We start from the raw sequence: 23,477 nt of genomic DNA on the forward strand, positions 1-23,477 counted from the left end.
TTAAAATCCAGGCCCAGGAAGCCCATCTTAGATCCCAGAATTACTTTCGAACTATGCTGTTCAATATGGTGGCCCCCTAGGCACATGTGGCTATTGGGCACTCAAAATGTGGCTAGGCCAAGTTGAGATGTGGCATACGTGGAAAATACACGCTGGATTGTGAAGACTCATATGAAAAGAGAATGAAAATATCCCATTTAATAATTTTATATGGGTTACATGTTGAAGGGATAATATTTTGGATATACTGAGTTAAATAAAATATATTTAAATTAAGTTCACCTGCTTCTTTCCTTTTTTTTTTAAACCTGTTTCTTTTCTGGTTTTTAATGTGGCTACCAGAAAATGTAAAATCTTGTATGTGGTTCACATAGTATTTCTACTGGCCAGCTCTGCTCTAAAACACCTTCCACCCACACCACCTAACCCTGCCAAAAAAGACTTGAGTCTCCTGCCCGCAGACATCACAGAGGGTAAAAAAAATATATCACGGATGTGCTCTTATCCTAAGGTCAGTTCTTGAGGCCTGAGGATTGATTAGTCACTTAAGCATGCCCTGCAGACTGTCCTGTTTGGTGCCACAACCTTACAAGGGACACTCAGGTTCCCCCTGCTTAGTTTCCCCCAAAAGCAACTCACCGGTCATCCAAGGTTCTATTTACTCTGCAGAGAGAGGAACAACCTATAGGGAATTTCTCTTTCACTTCTCTTGAAACTCTTTTCCATTAAAAAAATTTCTCTGTTTCTCAGATTATTATTTCCGCAAACAAGAGTGAGGTTGGTGGAGGCCACTGGTTGTCACATGTCACGAGGACAGACTGCCCTAGGGACTCCGTTCCAATCACCTTGGAGGTTTGATGTGTCTTCCCCTTCTCCTGCCCATCCCCCACTCCACCCATCCCAGCAAACTTGCCTAATAACCTGGATCATTTATAAACTTGTCAACAGCCAGAACTACAGAATGAGCAGTTGAATGGAAGGAAGGATCGGCTACTGTCCAACAAGAGGAAGTGTTATCAGAAGTGGTTTAACTGTGAATTCTTGAAAAAAAAATTTCAGGCCGCTTCAAGAATCTTGAAGGTTTTAGTGTCTAAAGGTCGGTTTAGCATGCAAAACCTACAACCCGCGTGAATAAATGCGGGGCCGGTTTGGCTTTGGGAACATCTAGAAGCTCAGAACCCTTCCTGAAGGGCGGGCCCTTGACTAGGAGCAGCAGCAGCACCTGGGAATTTGTTAGAAAAGCAAAACTTCAGGCCCCACCCCAGACCTGCTGACTCAGAAGCTGGAGGTGAGGCCCGGCTCTCCAGGCGATTCTGGGACACACTCGAGTTTGAGAACTGCTGGATCAGAGCATTAGACTAGTGCGCTTCCCGCCTATTAGCCACAGTCTGACTGTACCATTAACAGACTGAAGGCCTGCAAACCTCATCCGAACCTTAAACATTAAGACAGAGCTCCAGCGGCTGCATCTATAACATCCATGAACGTATTTATCGAAACCACCATTTCGGGCTCGGCAAGTCCCATAAATTCATTTTTTAATGCCTAAGGCAGTATCCCTTATTTGCTCTCAAAACTACCTGTTTTGCACTACAAAAGGAGTTCCTGGTATATTTTTCTGCAACAAAAAGAATAAATCTATGCTTGCTCTTATATTAATCATAGTTACATATGTATGATGTATCTTCTCTCAACCTTTGGCTTTCCAAACTAGATTAGTCGTCTGTCCACATTATCCTCTTAAGGAAATCTGAAGCTGGAAAAAAAAAAGTTAAAATCCCTAGAAGGAACTGAAGCACTTATTTCTGACTAGAGCACGTTCAGAACGTTCCAGTTATTGGAAGAATGACTAAAGGAATTGGAGAGTTGCCAGATTTAGCAAATACAAACACAGGATGCCCAGTTACATTTGAATTTCAGATAAACAGCCGATATTGCATGGGACATACTAAAAACAAAAAAAAATTATTCATTGTTTTTCTGAAATTCAAATGTAACTGGGCATCCTGTATTTTATCTGGCTACTCTAGAACAGGGAATACTGACCTGTGGGAAGGTTTGGGGGAGACAACTGTCCTCAAATACTTAAAGGACTGTTAGGAGAAAAATGGGCTAATATCAATATAGACCCAGAGACTAGAACCCATGGGTAAAAATTACAGGAAGAGCATATCCGGCTCAACGGAAGAAAGACATTTGTAACTATAGGAATTCAAGTAGAGATGTGTGCTGAGGAGAGTGGCAGGAAAGTTAAGATTTGGGAATGTCTGTTGAGTGGTTAGGCTAAAAGATAAAGCCTCTCTGACTTGAAGGCCTATGAATCCCTAAATTGCTTGAGTTGCCTTCCTCTAGAATCTTCCTGCCTCGTGAACTATGCAAACTGCTCTGGGTATACACGGATAAGCCCTGGCTCTGCGCGTGGGCGAGAAACAAACGGCAAGAAAGCATCTTGGACTTCCTTGGTGGCGCAGTGGTTAAGAATCCGCCTGCCAATGCAGGAGACACGGGTTTGAGCCCTGGTCCGGGAAGATACCACATGCCGCGGAGCAACTAAGCCCATGCACCACAACTACTGAGCCCGTGTGCCACAACTACTGAAGCCCTCATGCCCTAAAGCCCGTGCTCCACAACAAGAGAAGCCACTGCAATGAGAAGCCCACGCACCGCAATGAAGAGTAGCCCCAGCTCGCCACAACTAAAGAAAGCCCGCGCACAGCAACGCAGCCATAAATAAACAAACAAACAAACATATAAATAAATAAATAAATTTTTTTTAAAAAAAGCATCTTGTTCCATCGAGGAACTTGTGCCCGTCCTACTGGTAGAGCCTAATGAAACATATTTGTGTGCATTTTTTCCCCATGTGCTTTAAAAAAGCCATTAAGATTATGTAAGGATTTTTCAAAAGCGTTTCAATGATGATAAATCCCTTCACTGCTTTCAAACATAAAACAGATACATAAGGAAACTCACCCTTTGTCCTGCTGTCCATTTCTGTTTTTGACGAGTCTGGAGTTGCTGCAGTCGGAGGTAACTTCTTGCCAATAGTCTAAGGGGAAAAAAGATGATCTTTACTTATCAAGATGATTCTCTCCATCAAGCAAAGGAATAAAAAGGATCAAGATCATGATGACGAAATGCTCCCAACTGGTCCTAAAAACCTCATACTTAAGTTTTGGTACTGCTCTGTGTATTGGCTGCCATTCTTCCATTAGGCCTGGACCTCAGTGACAGATAGGTGGGAAAACCAGGTTAAAAAGGCTTTATCCTTGTAGGCACTCCGTATCTCTTATTCCCATTCTTCCTTGGTTCTTATTAGAAGGTTGATTACTTTCAGCAGAGAAAACAGGGACATTTCCACTCACTTTATGAGAAGCTGACTCAATCTATGGCCCAGAGGAGGTGTTCAAAGTGTCTGCAGCTTGGAAGGAACGGTAGGAAGAGGGAAGGTACAAAAAGACAAAGAAGGAAGGGATGGAAGGATAGAGGGCCAGAAGGACAGACAGATGATGGGCAGGTGGAAGGACAGGCAGAAGTCAGAGTGTCCAGGGCAACTGCGCCTTGTCGTGTCTCCTTCTAGCCATCCAAAAGCCAACTTGCTCCAAAGGTGGAACAAGCAGGGCCGGCAGCTCCCTTCCTTCCCACCAGCCTTTTAACCCTCCAGGGCTTTGAAAAAGGCCAATGCTGCAGACCCGAGGCATCTATTTAGTAGTTAAAAAAAAAAAAGAGGGCTTCCCTGGTGGTGCAGTGGTTGAGAATATGCCTGCTAATGCAGGGGACACGGGTTCGAGCCCTGGTCTGGGAAGATCCCACATGCCGCGGAGCAACTAGGCCCGTGAGCCACAACTACTGAGCCTGCGCGTCTGGAGCCTGTGCTCTGCAACAGGAGAGGCCGTGATAGTGAGAGGCCCGCGCACCACGATGAAGAGTGGCCCCCGCTTGCCGCAATTAGAGAAAGCCCTCGCACAGAAACGTAGACCCAACACAGCCAAAAATAAATTAATAAATAAATAAATTTTAAAAAAAAGAGTCTGTTTTGAGTTCATTTTCTTCCTTTCATTCATAACTAATTCTATTATCATCCATTATTTATGAACCATCCACAGAAAAGACTGGATATTGTCCCTAACTAAAGATATTCCCCCAAACACAGGCAACTCAGCGGCTCAAAGCAACAAAAATGAAAAACGAGACGAGCAGCAAAATGATGGTTCCAAAGGTGAGGTCTGTCCCCACTCCTGTCCTTGGCCATCACGTTTGTGTGATGGTGATTAACGCCCGAGGAAAACGTCGACTGATACCAGGGAAACAGCTCTCAGAACCAGGCAGCTGCGTGAATCTCCCCAACAATGAGGAGTTTCCCCAGTGAGAATTTCGGCCACTGGGAAAACCAAACATATCTGCTCCTTGAACACATGAAGGGGAATGAACTGCATAATTGACATACTGGCACGGTGGAATTTTTCTTCAAATACGACTGATTCACCACAGTTTTTAATTTGAAAAAGTTCTTCATGCTTCAAATGTTGAAACTAACATTAAATATGAATAAATCACACAAAGAGGGTAAGATAAATCTAATCCTCAGCCCTTAGTGAATTTTTAAAAACATTTGTGACAGAAAGCCTTTACATTTTACACGGTGACGTTTTTATTTAGTGCTGCAGGGCTTTCTATATTGGATACAAAATGAAACCCAAAATATTATGCCGCTCCTCAACCGCCACTAAGTACTCAAGCTAATAACACTGTGTGATTCCGAGGAAACATCAAGGAGGAAAAAAGCTTGTTGTTATTTGGCCATAAGGTCACATTTGATGAAAAACTGTTCTTAGAATCATCTTGAAAAATCAGGAATTGACAGTAAAAACAGATGCACTCATAGTGTCATTCGCATCCCTGCTCGCACTTCCAACAGCATCTCCATCACTCTCTTTGTTTTTCCCTTTTGTGGACCAGAATAAAGCATCGCTGCTGTTAACACATTAGGAAGAAGAAAACAAAAACGATTAATCCTTTACTTATTGCTGACAGTAGGGAGAGGAAATCAGGAAAACACAGCGGTAAGCACTACGTCCAATCCTGACTTTGCTGCCGTTCCTGAAAAAAAATCAGACATCCAACGGTTTGGGCCTTAAGCCAGATGCCTTCCTTTAGAGAAACTTTCACAGGTTGTGTATTGTTACGACACCCCCTTACTTGGTAACAAAAGGAAGTGTTGCCCTCCATCTCTGATGTCCTGGTTTACCAGTGCGTCCAAGCTAACAGACATCAAGAAAGGCCACCAGCTAAATATACTTACTTCTGAGCAGAAAGACATAAGAAAGCAAAGCTTACTCTATTGTTTTTTTTCTTGCTATTTCAGAAAATATAGCACACTGGTCTCTGCGTGGATCCCAGCATCGGGGGGGGGGGGCAGTGAAGCTGATATTGCACTCATCTTCTGGGGATGCTAGACCTTAACTCCCTTCTTCTTCCTCATGGGCCTTGAGGAAGGTCTAGAGTAAGGCCAGTTCCTCCCTTCTCAGCCTGGTCTTCCAGGCGTCCCAGAGATGAGAGCTGTTCAGGTGTCTCTCTCTTCTCTAGGACCCAGACCTAGAGAAGTATGGTTCCCAGACCTGCGGCACTAGCCTCACCTGGGAACTTTGTTAGGAAGTCAAATTCCCAGGCCCTGCCCCAGCCGTTCTCAATCGGAAACTCTGGGGATGGTGCCCAGCAGCTTCTGTCTGAACACACCCTCCAGGGGATCCTGGTGCACGTTCAAGTTTGAGAACCACCAACCTAGATGTAGGAGGGATTCCGTTAGCATTAACCAAATCCCTTTTCTGGGATTAACAACTCGGGCGCCTATTCTCATACCTAGACAAATTATAAAACATCTTTTTCACTCTTCTTCCTCTCTCCTCTACCTCCTTCCACTAAATGCCTTCCCCCTTCTCTATTCTCACTGGCATAAGAACTTGTCATTGCTACTGAATAAGTCGGTTCAGAGAGGCAATGAGGCTTAGTAGAGCAGACAATGTGACAATATCACTGAGGGAGAAGGAGGGGGAGCATAGGTGGCCATTGAGACCCTTCACTGAAGGAGTACTGAAAGGATGAAAGGATGAATGGATGGATGGATGGATGGACAGATGGATGAATGGACGGTAAGACCGCTTTGAACCAAAAATGGAAGACTGTACCTAGCCTCTCTGGGCTCAGACTGCCGTGAAGGCCAAGTGGGCAGATCCCCATGACTGTGTCGACCTTCAGGGACAGCCAAGCCCTGCTGCTCCTCTGTGGTGCTTCCCTTTACTGGCATTTGGGGTGGGACATTTCTTCGTTGGAGAAGACTCTCACACACTACAGGGCAGCTGGCAACACTAGCTCCTGCCCACTAATAGCCTACGGTGCTCCTTCCTCACTGCACCCACCCCAAACACCCCACCCCTTGCCAAACACCCCATTTGAGAAGCTCTATCCCTTGCCCTTCCTCTAAATATAAGAACAAAGACAAAGGTCGTGAATTACTGCGTTCTCACCAGGCTTCCAGCTTCCCCTACCTCTGAAAACATGTTTGGTCCATTGGGCTAAATGTGAAGAGAAACCCCAGCTTTTAAAGGGCATGCATCACGAGAGCAATGCCAAGTTCCCGTACACACATAGGTCCTACACAGCTGAAGGGCAGCCGCAGTGCAGGCCTACGTGGACGGACACACTGGGGAATCACATCCATGCATCTCTCATCCACCTTGCAGGCAGTAAAGAAGGACGCTAAGCTTGCAGAGGCTATGGAAGAGCATTCGGGATCTCCACTTGCGGCTTCCTTGGCAGAGCTCAGAGTTCCTGCCTTCCTGGGTGTCACAAAGAAGGTGTTATCCAGGACAAGCACGGGCCACACACTTAGGGGTTGTGTTGACGCTGCTCAAGACGCAGCTCCTTCACCTCCTAAGAGATCTGCAAACAGGCCCATTTTTACCGCATGCCTTCGATGGAGGGACTCTTGGGCTCTGCTCCATAGCTCAGCCCAACATGTCCTCTTCTACTCCATGCCGTGGCTAAAGACTTCCTAGGACCCACACCCGCGATACTCTGCTCTGACTGCCCCCCAACTCAGAGGCTGCTGCTTGATCTGGGAGTGGATGTACATATGGAGCTGAAATGTATGAAATGTATGTATGAAATCTATGGAGCTGAAAGCTCTACAGACTATTACTATCAACCCACTTCAACACACAGTAATCACCAAGTTGGTGTCAACTTTTGTCTCTCCTGTCACACCCTAATCTCCATTTAAAACCTGATTTTTAAAAATTAATAATTCAAAAAATTCTTCCCTTTGAATATGTAATACCAGAAGTCCCCCTGCTGTTAGCTCTCTTGACAAAAGTACTAAGTAAAGTTTTGGGGGGTTTTGTGTACAGTAGGGGCATCATATATACTCCTAGCTCTGTAAGATCTGATAACACAGCCCCAGGACAGATAACCCACATATGATTTCAGTTAGTAGAGCTAGTAATTTTTTTTCTTTTCTGTGTCAAAATGAAGAAACTAATGCTTGTAGGAAAGACAATCACTGGATTGGACTCCAGTGGAATCCAATTCCCTAATGACTAATATATCTGTTTCTCTTCACAACTGCTGGAGTGTGAGACCAGGATCCTGCTCAAACCAAGTGCAAAATCACGCCTCTGACTTTATTCTAATTCAGATGCAAGCTCCTTTGAGTGTAAAAAAGTTTCCAGTTACAGGACAATGTTAAGGAGAAGAAAGTTTACGTCCTATCTCCGAAAGTCTCTTCTCAAATAATACTACAGAAAACTCTGAAAGCACAAAGGCAACCAGGTTCGCTGGGTGGGGGAGGAGCGAGAGAGCTCCTTGCAACCTAGCAGTTGGTGAAGCCCCCCTGTTGGTAGACCAGGCTTTCTGACACCTATTCTAGAAGAGGGTGATCTTCTGAGAAGCTATACGGAGACCTTACTCAAGTGCTTACACAAAGCCAAACACAAGACATGACTTTTCAAAAAGCTGGTAAAATACAAGATAAAGGATGGCTCTTCGAAGGCACGACTTTGACTACATTAGTATCTGACAGTATCTTCCCTTTCTGTTCAGTACAGATTTGTTAAATACCCATTCGATGTGAGACAGCGAAGCAGATGGAAAGGCAAGAGGACGCTGAACATCGCTGCACACACTGAAACAGCAATTTGCTGGGTTCTCCACAGTGGTGTTTTGAGGGGTGCCCAACCATTCAGCATGGTTATCCCAAATCCCGGTCAATATACAGGAAGCAGAGAGATACAGGCTACGGGAGAGAGCGATGAGAAGAGAAACAAAACAGTATCTGTATATGACCATATCCACAACCTTTCAGCTTTCCTTTTCCACCACAAATCAGAGAGCTATACAAACTGCTATTAAAAGTCACTGCCAACTTTTTATATTTATTCTTACATGCTCCTTTCATGAACATCTATGACTGATGGTATTATGAAAAGTCTGCTTGGTGCTCAGCAGGGAGCGGTAGGAGCAGGGCAGAAGCCCCTTATGTAGGCAGCTCCTGTCTGAGCCAGAAGAGAACTAGTACAAAAGAGTGTCCATACAATGGAGTGCCTGCGTACTTCTAATGGAAGGCTTTTCTACTCGCTGGGAAATTTACATTAGCAATTGTCAATTCACCCGCCTTTGGTTGGCCCAGCTTAAACGACTTGCTATCGACAGAAGATATGCCAGAGTAAAATACAACTCCAAATTCTAAAAATCAAATGCATGGTCCAGTGAAAGAAAAAATATATTTGTAGCTCCATTCTACGGACAGAGGTTACCTCTGCAATACCTCACATACCACTGTGTTAATTCTGACGTCTCCAAAGGGGTATGCTTCATATAAGTAAGTCTCCTTTCAACTTGGCTATAAGAAAAGATAAAATGTAAAAAGTTGTCTTCCGATTATGCAGTTGGGCTTAAGACTTACAGTTATTCACATAATGTTTATTTCCCTGGTTGTCTTGAAATGTTAGTGATAATTCAAGTTACATTAAACCTCCTTGCCCAACCAGAGTTAAAGACCTTGTCAGGTTCACAGCTGCTTTAGAAGTATTTGTTAGCTGTATTCCACTTAGAAGTTTAATGGCTTTTCTCCTCCTTTCTCTTCCGAAACAGTGCACTCCTTGAGGGTAGGACCTAGATGTTAATTATTCTCTTATCTCCACAAAGTGAAGGGTTAGGAAGTGTTTGTTGAGTGGAGCCAGGAATTTGGGGGCACCATCCCCTCACCCTTTGCCCTACCATGAGCGTCCTACCACATCACAACAGGTAAATGAAGGGAGCTGTCCTCCTTGACAAACCAGACTCCTCTTGGAGCCCCACTGTTCGTCACTGTCATGTATCAGCTCTTCCAGCCTGATCTCTGGTGACAGCACATTGTCCAGGATGTCTTCCTAGACCTCTCTGGCCCCTGCCTTACTCCCCTGTTCTCATGCACATGACCCCAACCTCCGATTAATTATTGGTTGCCATAAAGAAGAATCCAGTCTCAGCCATGTTTCTGGTGGACCTTTGTCTGCCTATGATGTCCAAATACTCTTCGTAGCCTGCTCCCTCAGATTTTCTCAAGTTCCTATTATGATCAAAGGACCCTCGCTTGGAGGGGTCATTATCATCCAGGTATGTGTGTACATACACACACACACACACACACACACACACACACACACACACACACACTCCCAAGATGTTCCGCCAACCAACCAACTAAATACCAAAACACCTAATGCCACAATCTGGTAAATTTGGGAAACACAGGATGCTTGGTCTAATCCTTGCATAATAGCATATTAAAGGCTCTGAGAAGTCCTGCAGTTACAGATTAATTTTATCCTTAACATTTTTCAGTGTTTTCTAAACTTATCCACACAGAAATCCTACTTATGATACCTATCGACACATCACGAGAACGAGCAGTCCACAGAAGAGGTAGGTGAAGGTCACCACTTCTGCTTCCTAAATTCTCTTGGCTCGTCCTCTCTGGCTCCTAGACTCACAACGTGGAACCCACCCTTGACTACTCTCTTACTGCACCTTCCCATATCAAACCCACCACCCAGTCCCTGCTTTCAGCTTCACCCCTTCCTCTTTGACCCCAGCCTATGGGCTTTGTTACTAACACAGGAACTATTTCCACAGTTTTCTAGACGAGGATCCTATTCTCCAATTCAAGCCACTTCATTAGCTCTCCTGTAGACTCAACTTTTAATCACCCTCCACCATCACCCCTTACCATATCTACTTCAAAACACTCAGAATATATACTGCTTCTCAATGGCTATTCATGTAATTCCCAAAGCCCTGAAGACATTCGAGGGTTTACTTCCGATTGCTGCAACTTGGCAGATCTCTCAATGGCTGGCATCTTTCTCTTGTGCTCTTAAGATGAATAGCCAACTTTGACTATAAGACACCTACTTCCATCTTAGATGCTTCCATTAGATCTTCTAGGGTTTACTCTTTCTCTCTGTCCAATAGATACTTCAGTATCTATCATTTTACTGAACATGTATATATGAAGTCTGTTTTATATTTGTATATTAAACACATATGCACACTCTCTCTCTGAGACACGTGTGCCTCAGTAGAAAGATGTACCTAAGAATTTGAGCCAATTTCTAGAATTGACCATGCACTTTAACTTCTGCCAGGATCTGATCATTTGGTTCATTTGTTTGCTTTTTGAATACCTCAGGAGACCATGCCCTAAAAAGCTGGAAAGAACCATCCGACGCATGCATTCACAGGATGAATAGGATTTTCTCTTTGTCAAAGCAAAGTAACTTTTTGAAGGTGTAGTAGGGGCTTCCACTTGTGCCGGGGAAATGCAGTGCTGAAGGAGGAGTCAAAACCTACTTAAATGCTCAATGAGGTGGAGGGTGTACATTCAGACAACATTAAAATCATAGAAGGCAGCTCTCCAAACGTCTGACAGTATATGAAAACGCTGTTTCTATTTTCCCCCCAACTGTTCCCAAGAGAGGAGCCTGCATGCTATTTTGTTGTCGGATCATCTTATTCACAGAGGATAAACAAGCCAGAGTAAATTTCCATTTCATATACTACTTCGGCAAAACACAGTTCGCCAGTACGCTTTCAAAAGACTATTTTCTGCTGTTACGACAGATAAAAGGAAATCTCAAGCCTTTCTTCTACCAGAGGATTAGTTTTATCTTTTGATTAATAATGCCTTCCTTTTAGATGCATTTGGAGAATTTAAGAAGAGTGTGGGTAAGGAAGAGAGAAGGATGGTATGGGAGCAGGGAATATCATGGGGCCAGTTTGAGTTCTGTTCATCCAGTGCTTTAACATGAAACTGGCTGTATATACACGGACCAAGTCCTAACCTTCTAATAAAATAGTTGTATGAATTCAATTAACATACAAAGATCCTTTCCAGCTCTACAATATTTTGACTTACTCAATCCCAACACAGTCCAGGCTATTCCCCTTACCTGGGATGGCACCTTCTCCTCCAGTATATTTGAATCCCATCTCACCTTTAAGGTGCAACTAAAGTCCAGCTAGCTAAGTGTTTTCTACTGACATGCAGCCCACATTTGATCATGACATTTTTCTGTGTATGAGATACTTGAGGGCAAAGCCTCGTTTATTCAGTTTTCCTTTCTGCATTTAAAGTGAAGCCTTGCCTCAATCACTCTTCCTCCGTCCCTCCCTCCCTCCCTTCCTTCTTCCCTTCCCTTCCTTCCTTCCTTTCTTTCACTCACTCACTCACTCATTCATTTATTCAGCATTCTTTTTTAGAACTACTATGAGCCATGATCTATGCTGGAAGCTGCATATACAAAGATGAGATGGGCAGAGTCCTGGATCTCAAATGAGTTCAAAATTTAGCAGTGGAGACAGATTAACCAACAAGGCATCACAGTCCAAGGGATAAACACTACAATAAAAGTGTGCATAGAAAAGAAAAGAGGAGCCATTAACAAGTCTACATGGGGAAATAAGCCTCACAGCAATGATGCAGCTTGGGTTAAATTCTGAAGGATTAGTAGGAATTTGCCAGGTAGAAAATGGTAGAGAGAGTATTCGAGCTAAAGAAAAGCAGGAGCAAAGGTGAGAATGTAAGCAGGGAATAGGGGCTTCGCAGCACAGAACGGGGCCAATGGAAGGGGGGATCCTGTAGGTGGGGTGAAGGGAGGAAGAGCTGCTTGGGCCAGGAGGCCAGCAAGGTAAATGGAAGCCAATGTTACCGTTTGTGCTTTATCTTAAAGGCAACTGGTAGTTAGCAGAGGTGTGGCATGATCACATTTGTGACTTTAAGACCAATGATCTGGTGGCATTGGGAGGAATAAAGAAGGAAGGAAAGGGCATGTGAAAGTCAAGGAGATAATTAACTAGGAGGTTGATGCAATGATCCAACTGAGGCAGTGAAACTAAGGATGCGGAAGAGAGGCTGGAGAAACACGTAGACTGCCAACCTGCCCATATTCCACAATCACGACAGGGATAAATCAGTGACTGTGAATTGGTGTGAATATAGATGGAAAAATACCCAAACTCTGTTATGTTCTTGAGTCAACATATATGTATTCTACAGAGGTACTACTAAGTGCCAATGGTGTACAAAGAACATTAAGTTCAGACCCTGACCAGAGAGGCAAAAGAGCTAAATAGGCTCAGGGAAGCATCATGGAAAATCTATCCTAATGAGAAGAATCACAGTGGATGTGTTTCTCAGGTCCCTGATGCTGGTGTGGTGACATTAGTAAAAAAGTAGTAGGCCTGTGATAGTTTTGAACAGTTAGCTTACTGTTAAAACACCCATCAATCTACCATTTGAAAACAAAAACAATTTTTAAAACAGAGGCACATAAGAAGCTCTGGACACATACGGAAAAGCATCTTTCTAATCTGACAAATTTCAAGTAAACAGTTTAGTCAAATATGTCTCCAAAAATGTCTTAAGCTAGAGACAAAAATGGGAAATTTCTTTTCCCCAAAAGAAATTTCCAGAGAAGCTTTTCTCTCATTCAGAGTAAGGAAAGGAAATGAAACAGTTTCAATCAGAAAAGAGGTAAAACTTGGAGCAATGCTTTGTTGCTTGGTTTTCAAGTAAAATTGCTACTTAAAAGGCTAGGGCATACAATGGAATATTATCCAGCCTTAAAAAAGAAGGAAATTCGGACACATGGTATATAAGCATGGATGAACCCTGAGGACATTACACTAAGTGAAATAAGCCAGTCACAAAAGGGCAATACTTTATGATTCCTCCCATATGAGACACCCAGAGTAGTAGAAATCACAGAGACACAAAGTAGAATAGTGACTGTCAGGGGCTGGGGCAGGAGGAATGGGAAGTTGTTGGGTACAGAGTTTCAGTTTTACAAGATGAGAGGAGTTCTAGAGACAGATGGTGGTGATGGTTGCGTAACAACGTGAGCGTATTTAATGTCACTGAATTGTACACTGAACAATGGTTAAAATGGTAAATTTTATGTTATGTATATCTTACCACAATTTTTAAAAAGGCTTAGGGTATACTCCTCTTTCCCTACAAGCCTCTCTTTATGTAGGAATATTGACTAAAATGGCAAAAAATTGCTCACGAGGCTCTGATATCCTGCTATTCAATATTCAACCACAAAATAATCAGGGGGTGCATACAGCATGTAATGAGGTGAATTAGAGAACAAACCCATCTTTGTCCAGAAACTCACCTCAGTCTTACGGGAAGCACTCCTTACACTTCTAGGAAAGATAACCTACTGACCCCATAAAGACAATCTCTAAATCTGGCTAATGCTAAATAGCTCTGGCTTTAATCCTGTATGACTCATTCTTTACTTTCATCAACTGTTCCACAGACTCCCAAAGAATAACACTTATTCCTTTTTTGAATCATCCGGACTCCCCAATTTTATAGAAGAACGGAAGAGAAAACAGCATCAAAGGTTAAAGACTCAATGATATTATCTTTATATTTTATTCTTACTAGAAAGAACAAGTTCACATCACGTACTTATGCAAAACAGGGACTTCCAAAGTACACTCAGAGGTCAGGTACACATTACTTACATCTTCTAGACGTCCAGCGGAATACCTAGAAAGATGACCGCAAGGTGCTCCAAGAATGGAGATTCTCAAAAAGAGATCAAATTGAACTCAGAGCACTTCAGTGACTAGTTACTAAGACATTTAACAATGAGGGGTGAACCCAAATTGTGTGCCTTCCATAAAAATATCCTAGATGCCAACTGTTGGAATTCTCTCTCACCTCCCCCTGCTCCTACTGAACTTGCTTTGAATCTCGAGAACAGCACTCACCACCCTCTGCCTTGTGATTATGGCTACTTATGTATGTGTCTGTTTCACTGACGGGGACTTTAAACGCTGCAGGAGGGCAAGGGCAGTGTCTTGGTAATCTGTATTCTTTGATGTGCCTTGCACACTAGAGGTACTAAATATTCATAATTTACTGCAGTCAACAATAAATTCAACATTCAACCAAAACATTTAGATTTATGGGGAAAGTACTGTGTGCAATGCATTTTCTAGGCACGAGTGATATAACAATGGAACAAATCAACCTGTTTCCTCTTTCACGACAGCATTTGGTGGTAAGAGGGAATTAGTATTGAGTAGGAATTCCCCTCTAAGATCAGACTTACCAGCTATGTGATCCTGGGCAAGTTACTTAACCTCTCTAGACCTCAGTTTCCTTGCCTGAAATGGAGATAATAGGTACCTCATAGATTTTGCTAAGAAGATTAAATGGAAAAAATGTATATAAAGTGCTTAACCATTACTACTGTTACTGAATTTTACCAAATAAAAACAATCATCATAATGCCTCTTTATGAATCTAGTTACAAAGAATGACTGTTTCAATTACAACATCTTTTAAAAACAGCAGGTTAACTGTCACTCCTTTGCTTGGGGACTGGAGAGCATGAAGCAACTTTTACAAGACAGTCGCACAGCAGAGACGGGCTCAGAGGAAAGTGATAATTCTGAAAAAAGATCAAGGAAGAAAAGCAACAGCCATTGCCATATAGTCGCTGCTCAGGAGGCAAGGCAGAAAAAAACAAAGAAAAGAGGAGAAACGACAAGGCCCAGAGCCGACAACCCACAGAGCTTTCAAGTCAATAAAGCTTCGGTTAAGGTGGTGCCCAACAGTGAGTGGCCGGAAGACTGTTCCAGAAGCCCCTCAAGTACGAGCCCATGCCGACTGCTTCTGGCCACGTCCAAGCTGTTATCTACTGTTAACGATGGAAAAACAACAAGGCGTGTGTCTGGGGAAAACGGCCTGTTGTCAGAGAACAGAAAGCCTTTTACTGAGCATTTTGATACTCAGGAGCAAACGCACCACCACAGAAAATCACCCCACGCCATCTTTTACAAAGCTTGGCATCCATTCAATAATGGATGAAGAAATCCTAAATTGCTAGGCCAAACAGATACTCCTCCCAGGCAGTTCAGGAATTGGGGCCAAATGAGACCATAAACTCACGTGATACAGATTTCTAAAGCCACTAGTGGAAATTACTGACGGACACTTAGACGTGAAAAGCTGGATTCACAGGCCTCTACCTGGAAGGGGCCAAGACTTCCTGCCAAAGGCTGCTCTTAAAGGCTTCTTTCAATACCAGCAAGGAAGGGACAACTGGAATTCTGTTTGGATCCTATAGGTAGTACATTAAATTCAACAAACCTTGAGGAATGCCTACTGCTACACAGCCCACAAGGCAAAACAGCTTTCCCACGTTATTTTTATCTTTACGTTTTCAAGAAAGTGCCGTGTTCTTGGCTATAATATTGGAAATTTAAACGTAGTGTTGACAGGAGTCAATGCAACCACCAGATTCCAGATCTCCCAGATCCTCTAGGTATCTAGAGCCTCAAAACGGAACATTCCACAGCCTTCTAAAGAAATGTCTACTGAGAGTTTGTAATGACATGGGAAATTATATATAATGCTGAGTGGAAAAAAATACACAATTATGTGTGCGAAAAAAATTATGCGTGTGGTATGATCTCAACCGGTTAAAAATGTATGGCAAAAGGAGTGAAAGTAAATATGAAAAAATGTCGACAGTGTAGGCCCCGGGGTGATTCAATTATAGTGCTTTTTACTTTCTTTTATATTTTTCAACTTTCCAGTGTTTCTACAAACCAGTGATTACTTTTACAATCAAAGTTTTAAGAAAATAGCACACACTAACATAGGTGGAAAGGATGGCCCACCTCTTCACATTATTAATGCCTTTCTTCAGGTCTGACTTGATTTGCAACACCTCCTAACTAGAAATCACATGCAGCTTCCATTAGCGTGTCATTATATTTCCTTTTCCAAGTCATTAGTAAGGATGTTAAGAACATCAGATGTAAAATGAGTCATGATGGTAACTCACAAGATACCACCCATATATATAGAGCATCCCCAGTCATTTATCATCACACTTTACTTACAGTTATTCATCAGTTCATATCTTCAGTGATTAAGTGGATGATATAAAGTCATTTTCAATTAATGTTGTTCCAAATAAAGTATTAAGTCATTTTATCAAATGTTTTCAAAGTCAAAAAATATATTTCCTGCTCTTCTAATTAAACCCATGAATTCCGATTCATACATGTGAAGTTGAATTTACTTTGTAACTATTTTTACGTGAGTCCTCATTTCCCAGTATTTGAAGAAGTACTGGTTTAAGGGGTGTGACCTATCTGTGCAGGGTCCACAGCTTAACTGTTCTCAGTTTTCTACCAGTTCTCTAGTTCTTCACAAGCAAAAAGTCTTTTAAACACAAACCAAAGGAATTATTACAGTTTCTCAAATGGGAGAAAAACCAAGTGTGATGAGAACCAGGCCCCCCAAATTTTGAGGTCCACTTAATGTGAACATACTTTGATTTTGCTGCCTTTCAAAAATCAAGCCTGACTTTTTAAAAAATGAGATTCAAAGGCTTCCCTGGTGGCACAGTTGTTAAGAATTGCCTGCCAATGCAGGGGACACGGGTTTGAGCCCAGGTCCGGGAAGATCCCACATGCCGCGGAGCAAGTAAGCCCGCTCGCCACAACTACTGAGCCCACATGCCAGAACTACTGAAGCCCACGCACCTAGAGCCCGTGCTCCGCAACAAGAGAAGCCACCGCAGTGAGAAGCCTGTGCACCGCAACGAGGAGTGGCCCTCGCTCGCCGCAACTAAGAGAAAGCCCGCGACAGCAACGAAGACCCAACACAGACATAAATAAATAAATAAATAAATAAATAATAAATAAATAAATAAATAAATAAATAAATAAATAAAAATTAAAAAAAAAATCTAAAATGGGATTCAAGTTTGGGGTGTGGACAGATTGAATAAGTGCACTTTTAAGAGGAACCTTTTTGTAGAATAACTTCTGGTCTGTTGGAGCAAAAATTCAGTTCAGTCTGTGCTTGGCTGCCATTTATATTCATTCATTCATTCATTCATTCATTTATTCTAACTTTAGTTTCGTAGCAAGTGTCTGGAGGAAAAAGAGTTCTCTTAAGGCTATAAATTCTCTTTGGGATGCCTGATGAGTTTTAGGCAAAGCACATCTTCACCATATGAACAAATGGTATGTCTTTCACTACTCACTTGGCATGGTCTCTCTTTCCTGTACTGAAATATTCCCCCATTCTCTTCGCCTTTCTCTGTAACGTATACAAAGACTCCAAACCACACAAAATAGAGGGGAAGAAAACCCTCATTTAAAAAACAAAACACGAAATCACCTATTTTAATCATGTGTTTCCTTAAGTGGCACTTTTTGTGGTTATATGTTATTTTCTAAAGGCATATTTTGGTTTTTTATGGGGGCGTGGGGAAGACAATATGCACAGAAAATATCCCAATTGATGCATTTTCTGGTCTTGAGAAATCCCTTGCCCTTTTCTATTACAATGGAGAACGTTCATTTCAGTGTTCTCCACGTTTGAGTTCCTGAGAGCAGCAATTCCTCCTTGTGCCTTCCAGAAAGATGTGCTATAGACTCAGCACAGGGAAAACAATACACATTCACGGAAGATGGTGACGAAGGAGGACAGAGACCAGTGATGGTACTTCTGGAGTTTATAACTCATTCCCTACTCCTGAGTTATTATACTTAATCTATTTCAGACAGGTGGGTTTCAGATGGCCATCTACAGGGGCTTTCAGGGAAAGATTTCCACACCCTTCCCATCATAGGACAAGGAAGAATTTATCAGTACTCACTATTGGCTACTTCTCCCTTATTCCCAGGCTGGCACCATGTCTCAAATTAAAGGGGGCTCCCCTTTTTTCAGCCATCAATGGCACCAGAGAACGGTCAACCATCAACCCCAATATAATTCTTCATCTCCTCCTCAACTCTGTTTAGCCTTCTCTCTTTGCCACAGTGACCATCACTGTTCCACACTCCAGACCAATCACCTGAGTTCTAGTTTCTTGACCATCTTCATTCATTGCCTCTGTCATGGCCTCTTAGAGTACCCCTGCCTCTTTCTAGTCATTCAGTTTCATGACAAGACGATCAACCCATGTTAGATCTTCGTTTCACATAGAATTTCTAGACTAATGTCAGGGGTGGGCTACCCACGAACGCACTGCTCTCTGGCCCCATAAAACCACTTCTAGTACTTGGAAACTGTGATGCCTCCCTGACCTGGCTATGTCTCTTTTGGTTTCTCAAGACCTCTTGTCATCTCTTATCTGGACTGCTTTTCTCCTCTCCTGCCTAATGACCTATGACTGAAGGCTCTAGTCAGAAAAACCTGGAGTTGTTTGAGCTCTTGGGCAATGAATACAAAAATTACACCAAAATGTCAGAGATGCTATAACCCTTGACTGTAAGCACAGTAAGGTCACCCATCAGTTACACTCTGCTCACCGCTATACTGCAAATTGACAATGTGACATGCGTCGCTTAGGCAGACTACTTCCATGCATGGGCATAGAGTTACCTACCAGCTTTGTAATGTTTCAGCCTCTTCTGAGTCAAAAATAGCAGTATCTGTATTCACATCACTTGAAAAAACAGGATTCTACATCATGAACAAGTCTACTTTCTCTGCTTCTAACAACACCTGAATGCAGACGGGACTGGGGTTTGAAGCAAAAGAAACTAAATCTAAAATTGAGACATATAAGACAGAAAACGTGTCCAGCTCTCCCAATGCAGTAACTGCTAAGCACTGTACCAAGAGGACGAATTTGGACAACTCTAGGATCTAAAGTCTTGACATTTTACATCACTACTTCTCTTATTATCAATTTTGTTAATTGTCTAGAAAAGGCACCCAAGAAGTTTCAGAAAAGCTGCCTCTAGTGAAGGAAAAAATGAGAAACCCAACTAAGAAATCAAAATAAAAAGAACAGACTGAGCAGATGCTACCAAAACAAATGGAGCAAAACATATTAAAATCACTGGCGGGTGAAAATGCTTAGCAAGTGAAAGAAGAAAAAGAAAATGAGGCAGTAAATCCATCTTTACCACTTCTAACTTCCTCATCTTAAATGAGCAAAACAGAAATATAGCATCTGAATGATAGAGACTCCAAATATCTGCCTTCAATTTTCCAAACATTGCCTATTTTATTCCTAAAAGTTCAAGCATGAGTTTAATTGGGGTGACACTCCTGAGTCACAGGCCATCTGTGAAATGGCTTAACGATAGCCTTTTGATGAAGAAGTGGCTTTTAAGGCAATTCTGGAAAACTCTTAATTTGTAAATTGTTCATTTTATAGCCCAAGTTGAGAGAGAAATCTCTATTAGAGGTGTCAGTAGGGGTTATTGTACTTATGCTTCCATGTGTTTCTAGAGCATTTATGGGTATACATTTATTTAGGATCTGGCCTCCAACATCAAGAGACTGAGTTGAGAATAAGGCTGTCATCTCATAATTTTTAAATGGCCTCAGATGCCACAGAAAAATACAAAACAGGTTGCTGACTAACTGAATGATCTCTGTGATCTAAATTCTTTCAACGGAAGCAAAGACAGACCAATATGCAAAGTAAGCTGGATAGCTTGTTTTAAAGTTGCCAGCTTTCATAGAGCATTAAACTTAATCCATCCCATTGTTCTAGTTGCCTAGAACATCATTTTACAACTAGGGAGAATCTCTGAGAGAAAAAGACAAGCTAGGTACTGAAGCATGATCATTTTAACGGCTACACAGAAAATTTTAAACCCTCAAATTTCAGGAGTCACAAGCATCTGCAAACTCTAGGATTATAAATATTATGAAATAATTGTTAATACATGAACAAAAGAGGGCCACGATGAAATACTTACAGATACCTCAGCCCACCCCACTGAAGAACGTCAATTGAAGCAAATGAACATGTTGGCAAACAATGTACAAAAAGAAGGACTTTCATTTCCTGTCCCCAAGGAATTCCAGAGCAGAAGTGAGGAGAGCAAATCAATCATAAAACTGGCTTTCCCCACAACGTAAGATGAAACGAGTACTATCATTTAGAATTAAAAGAGCGCAAAAGAGAAATTCACCTTTTCTCAAAACAATGGTTTTGAATCCGCTCTCCATAAACCTGTGAGGGGCTAAGTGAGACGCCGCAGTCCTGTCACCCTTAAACCTCTGAAGCCAAGTGACACCAAGGCTCTCCGCTCATCTTTTCTCCAGGAGTTGCAGGAACAGGGGAACTAGTCCTTCCTTGAAACAATTTGCAATCTCTTGGGATCGTGTAACTGACCTGCTAGTTCGTGGGGGTTCTCAGACAGAAGACCTCTTCCTCCACTCCTCATTCTAAGATGAGAAGAATAATATCCTTTCCTATTAGTGATAGGCAACACGAACACACGTTAAACACCAATTCCAACCACAATGAGATACCACTTCACACCCATTAGGATGGCTATTATTAAACAAAGAAAAAAAGGACTTCCCTGGTGGCCCAGTGGCTAAGACTCCACGCTCCCAATGCAGGGGTCCCGGGTTTGATCCCTGTTCAGGGAACTAGATCCCACATGCCACAACTAAGAGTTCGCATGCCACAGCTAAAGATTCCACACACGGCAACGAAGATCCCACGTGCCGCAACTAAGACCTGGCTCAGGCAAATAAATAAATAAATAAAAATTAAAAAAAACCAAAAAACAGAAAATCTCAGGTGTTGGCAAGCATGTGGAGAAATTGGAACTCTTGTGCATTGCTGGGGGGAATGTAAAATGGTGCAGCCACTGTGGAAAACAGTATGGCAGTTCCCCCAAAATTAAAGAGAATTACCAGATGACCCAGTGATTCCACTCCTGAGGATATACCCCAAAAAACTGAAAGCAGGTGTTGGTATGCCAGTGTTCACTGTAGCATTATTCACAGTAGTCAAATGGTGGAAACCACCTAAATGTCTATCAATGGAGGGATGATTTAAAAAATTGTGATATATCCATACAATGGAGTGTTATTCAGCCTTAAAAAGGAAGGAAATTGTGACACATGCTACAACATGGATGAGCCTTGAAGACATTATGCTAAATGAAATAAACCACAAAAGGACAAATATTTTATGACCCCACTCTCATGTGCGGTCAAATTTGGAGAGACAGAAAGTACAATGGTAATTGCTAAGGGGAGGGGGAATTGGGAGTCAGTATTTAATGAGTACAAAGTTTCAGTTTGGGAAGATGGAAAAGTTTTGGAGATGGATGGTGATGATGGTTGTATAACGATGAGAATGTATTTAATGCCACTGAACCGTACACTGAAAAAAGAGTAAAATGGTATCATATTATATATATTTTACCACAATAAAAAGATTCTATATTTCTACAAGAGTAGACAGAAACCTTTTATGGGGATTTCCATTGGGAAGTAAAGCTGAGTGTGGGATTGAGAAAGTCTTAGTTTTGTTCTGCTGGAATTTTTTATCATATACTTGGGTTATTTTCATTAAAAACAAAACCAACCAGAATTAAGTCAGCTTATAACCTGGAAGTTCCTCTTTTAAAAATTCAGCCAGAGGAAATAATCAGGGAAGTTACAATAATGTATATATAAGAATGTTGTTTTTAATAGTAAAATTGTGGAAGCAACATAAATAGTTACCACACAGGGATTGGTTCAATAAATGGTGGTGCATCTTGACAATGAATGATCACACAGCTCTCTGACAGAAAAGGGGGACCCATAATATGTTAAGTTTTAAAAACAGGTGACATTTAATATGACCTCATTATTGTATGAAGAGTGAGGTGTGTACTGCATGCACATTCAGGCTCAGATAAAAGTCTGGAAGGATACATAGAAAATGCTGACTACGATTACTCCTGGATCAGGACAGGAATAAAGACGCAGGCATAGAGAATGGAGTTGAGGACACAGTGGGGGGAAGGGTAAGCTGGGACGAAGTGAGAGAGTGGCATGGACATATATACACCACCAAATGTAAAATAGATAGCTAGTGGGAAGCAGCCGCATAGCACAGGGAGATCAGCTCGGTGCTTTGTGCCCACCTAGAGGGGTGGGAGAGGGAGGGTGGGAGGGGATACGCGGATATATAGCTGATTCACTTTGTTATACAGCAGAAACTAACACACCATTGTAAAGCAATTATACTCCAATAAAGGTGTTTTTTTAAAAAAAAGGGCAATTTCTATTTATTTCTTCATATTCTTTGAGTTTTTATTATTATAATAATTTTTGCAAAGAGCTCCTGTAGTCAGAAGTAACAGAGCTATTTCCACTTTGAGAAACAAACAAGCAAAGGGTTTGGGGGGCACTCAGCAGTACAACGTGTAGTTCACAGGTCACTAACTTTAAGGGGCCACCCTTCGTGTCCCATTTCCAGGCCCTAGTCTGACGGAGCCAGAGAGGCCATCACCAAGACTCCCACGTTTCACAAGTTACACTCCATCAAGCTTTCACTCATTTCCCAAATGAAGAGTCACCATCTGAATTTTGCATATAAGTACCTAATTCTGAGTTTTACTTTTCAGAACTCAGATCAGTGACACCCAGCAATAATAACAATCAGCAAGTTTCAGATATCTTTCAATAGGAAAATTCTCTCAAGCCACTGCAGAGGAATATATTTTTATTTTAGCCAACTGCTCCCTTCTAGGCAAGCAACAGACACCATTCAAAAAACTTTCAAGAAGTCCTCCTACTCTTAAAATAATGTGTTAAAACAATGTGTTTCCTTTCTGTCATGCTATTTTCCTTTTTTTGAAATTTTGAAAATATTATAAGTTAAAGGCGACAGAAAAAGACATAGATATATTTTACAGATACCATCAACTCTCCCCTTAAAATTTTTTTTGCAACAAGAAACAGCAATGTGGAAGACATATGACACATTGTAAGCTTTACTTACCCTGTGGTTTATTTAGGGAATTTTATTTTGTGTTTGGAAAATGACAGACTTCTGCTTTTAGGTAGACAAATATGAACAACTCACAGAGAGAAAGCAGAGCACCTATTACTAGCAAGCTTTTAGAAAATCAAATAATTT

The 23,477-nt window shown here is 41.9% G+C and overlaps 1 protein-coding gene across 6 annotated transcripts in view; it reads right to left on the reverse strand.

Moving 5' to 3' along the window:
* Positions 1 to 23,477, reverse strand: part of SH3KBP1 (SH3 domain containing kinase binding protein 1) — a 337,779-nt gene that overhangs the window by 103,137 nt on the left and 211,165 nt on the right. For all 6 annotated transcript variants that reach the window (XM_059911028.1, XM_059911030.1, XM_059911025.1 and 3 more), the window contains one exon: positions 2,974 to 3,049. In XM_059911028.1, the coding sequence (XP_059767011.1) occupies positions 2,974 to 3,049 (76 nt within the window). The remainder of the gene's footprint in view (positions 1 to 2,973; positions 3,050 to 23,477) is intronic.

The sequence above is a fragment of the Balaenoptera ricei genome, chromosome X, assembly GCF_028023285.1.
Source record: "Balaenoptera ricei isolate mBalRic1 chromosome X, mBalRic1.hap2, whole genome shotgun sequence".
In the NCBI taxonomy this organism is placed as follows: Eukaryota; Metazoa; Chordata; class Mammalia; order Artiodactyla; family Balaenopteridae; genus Balaenoptera; species Balaenoptera ricei.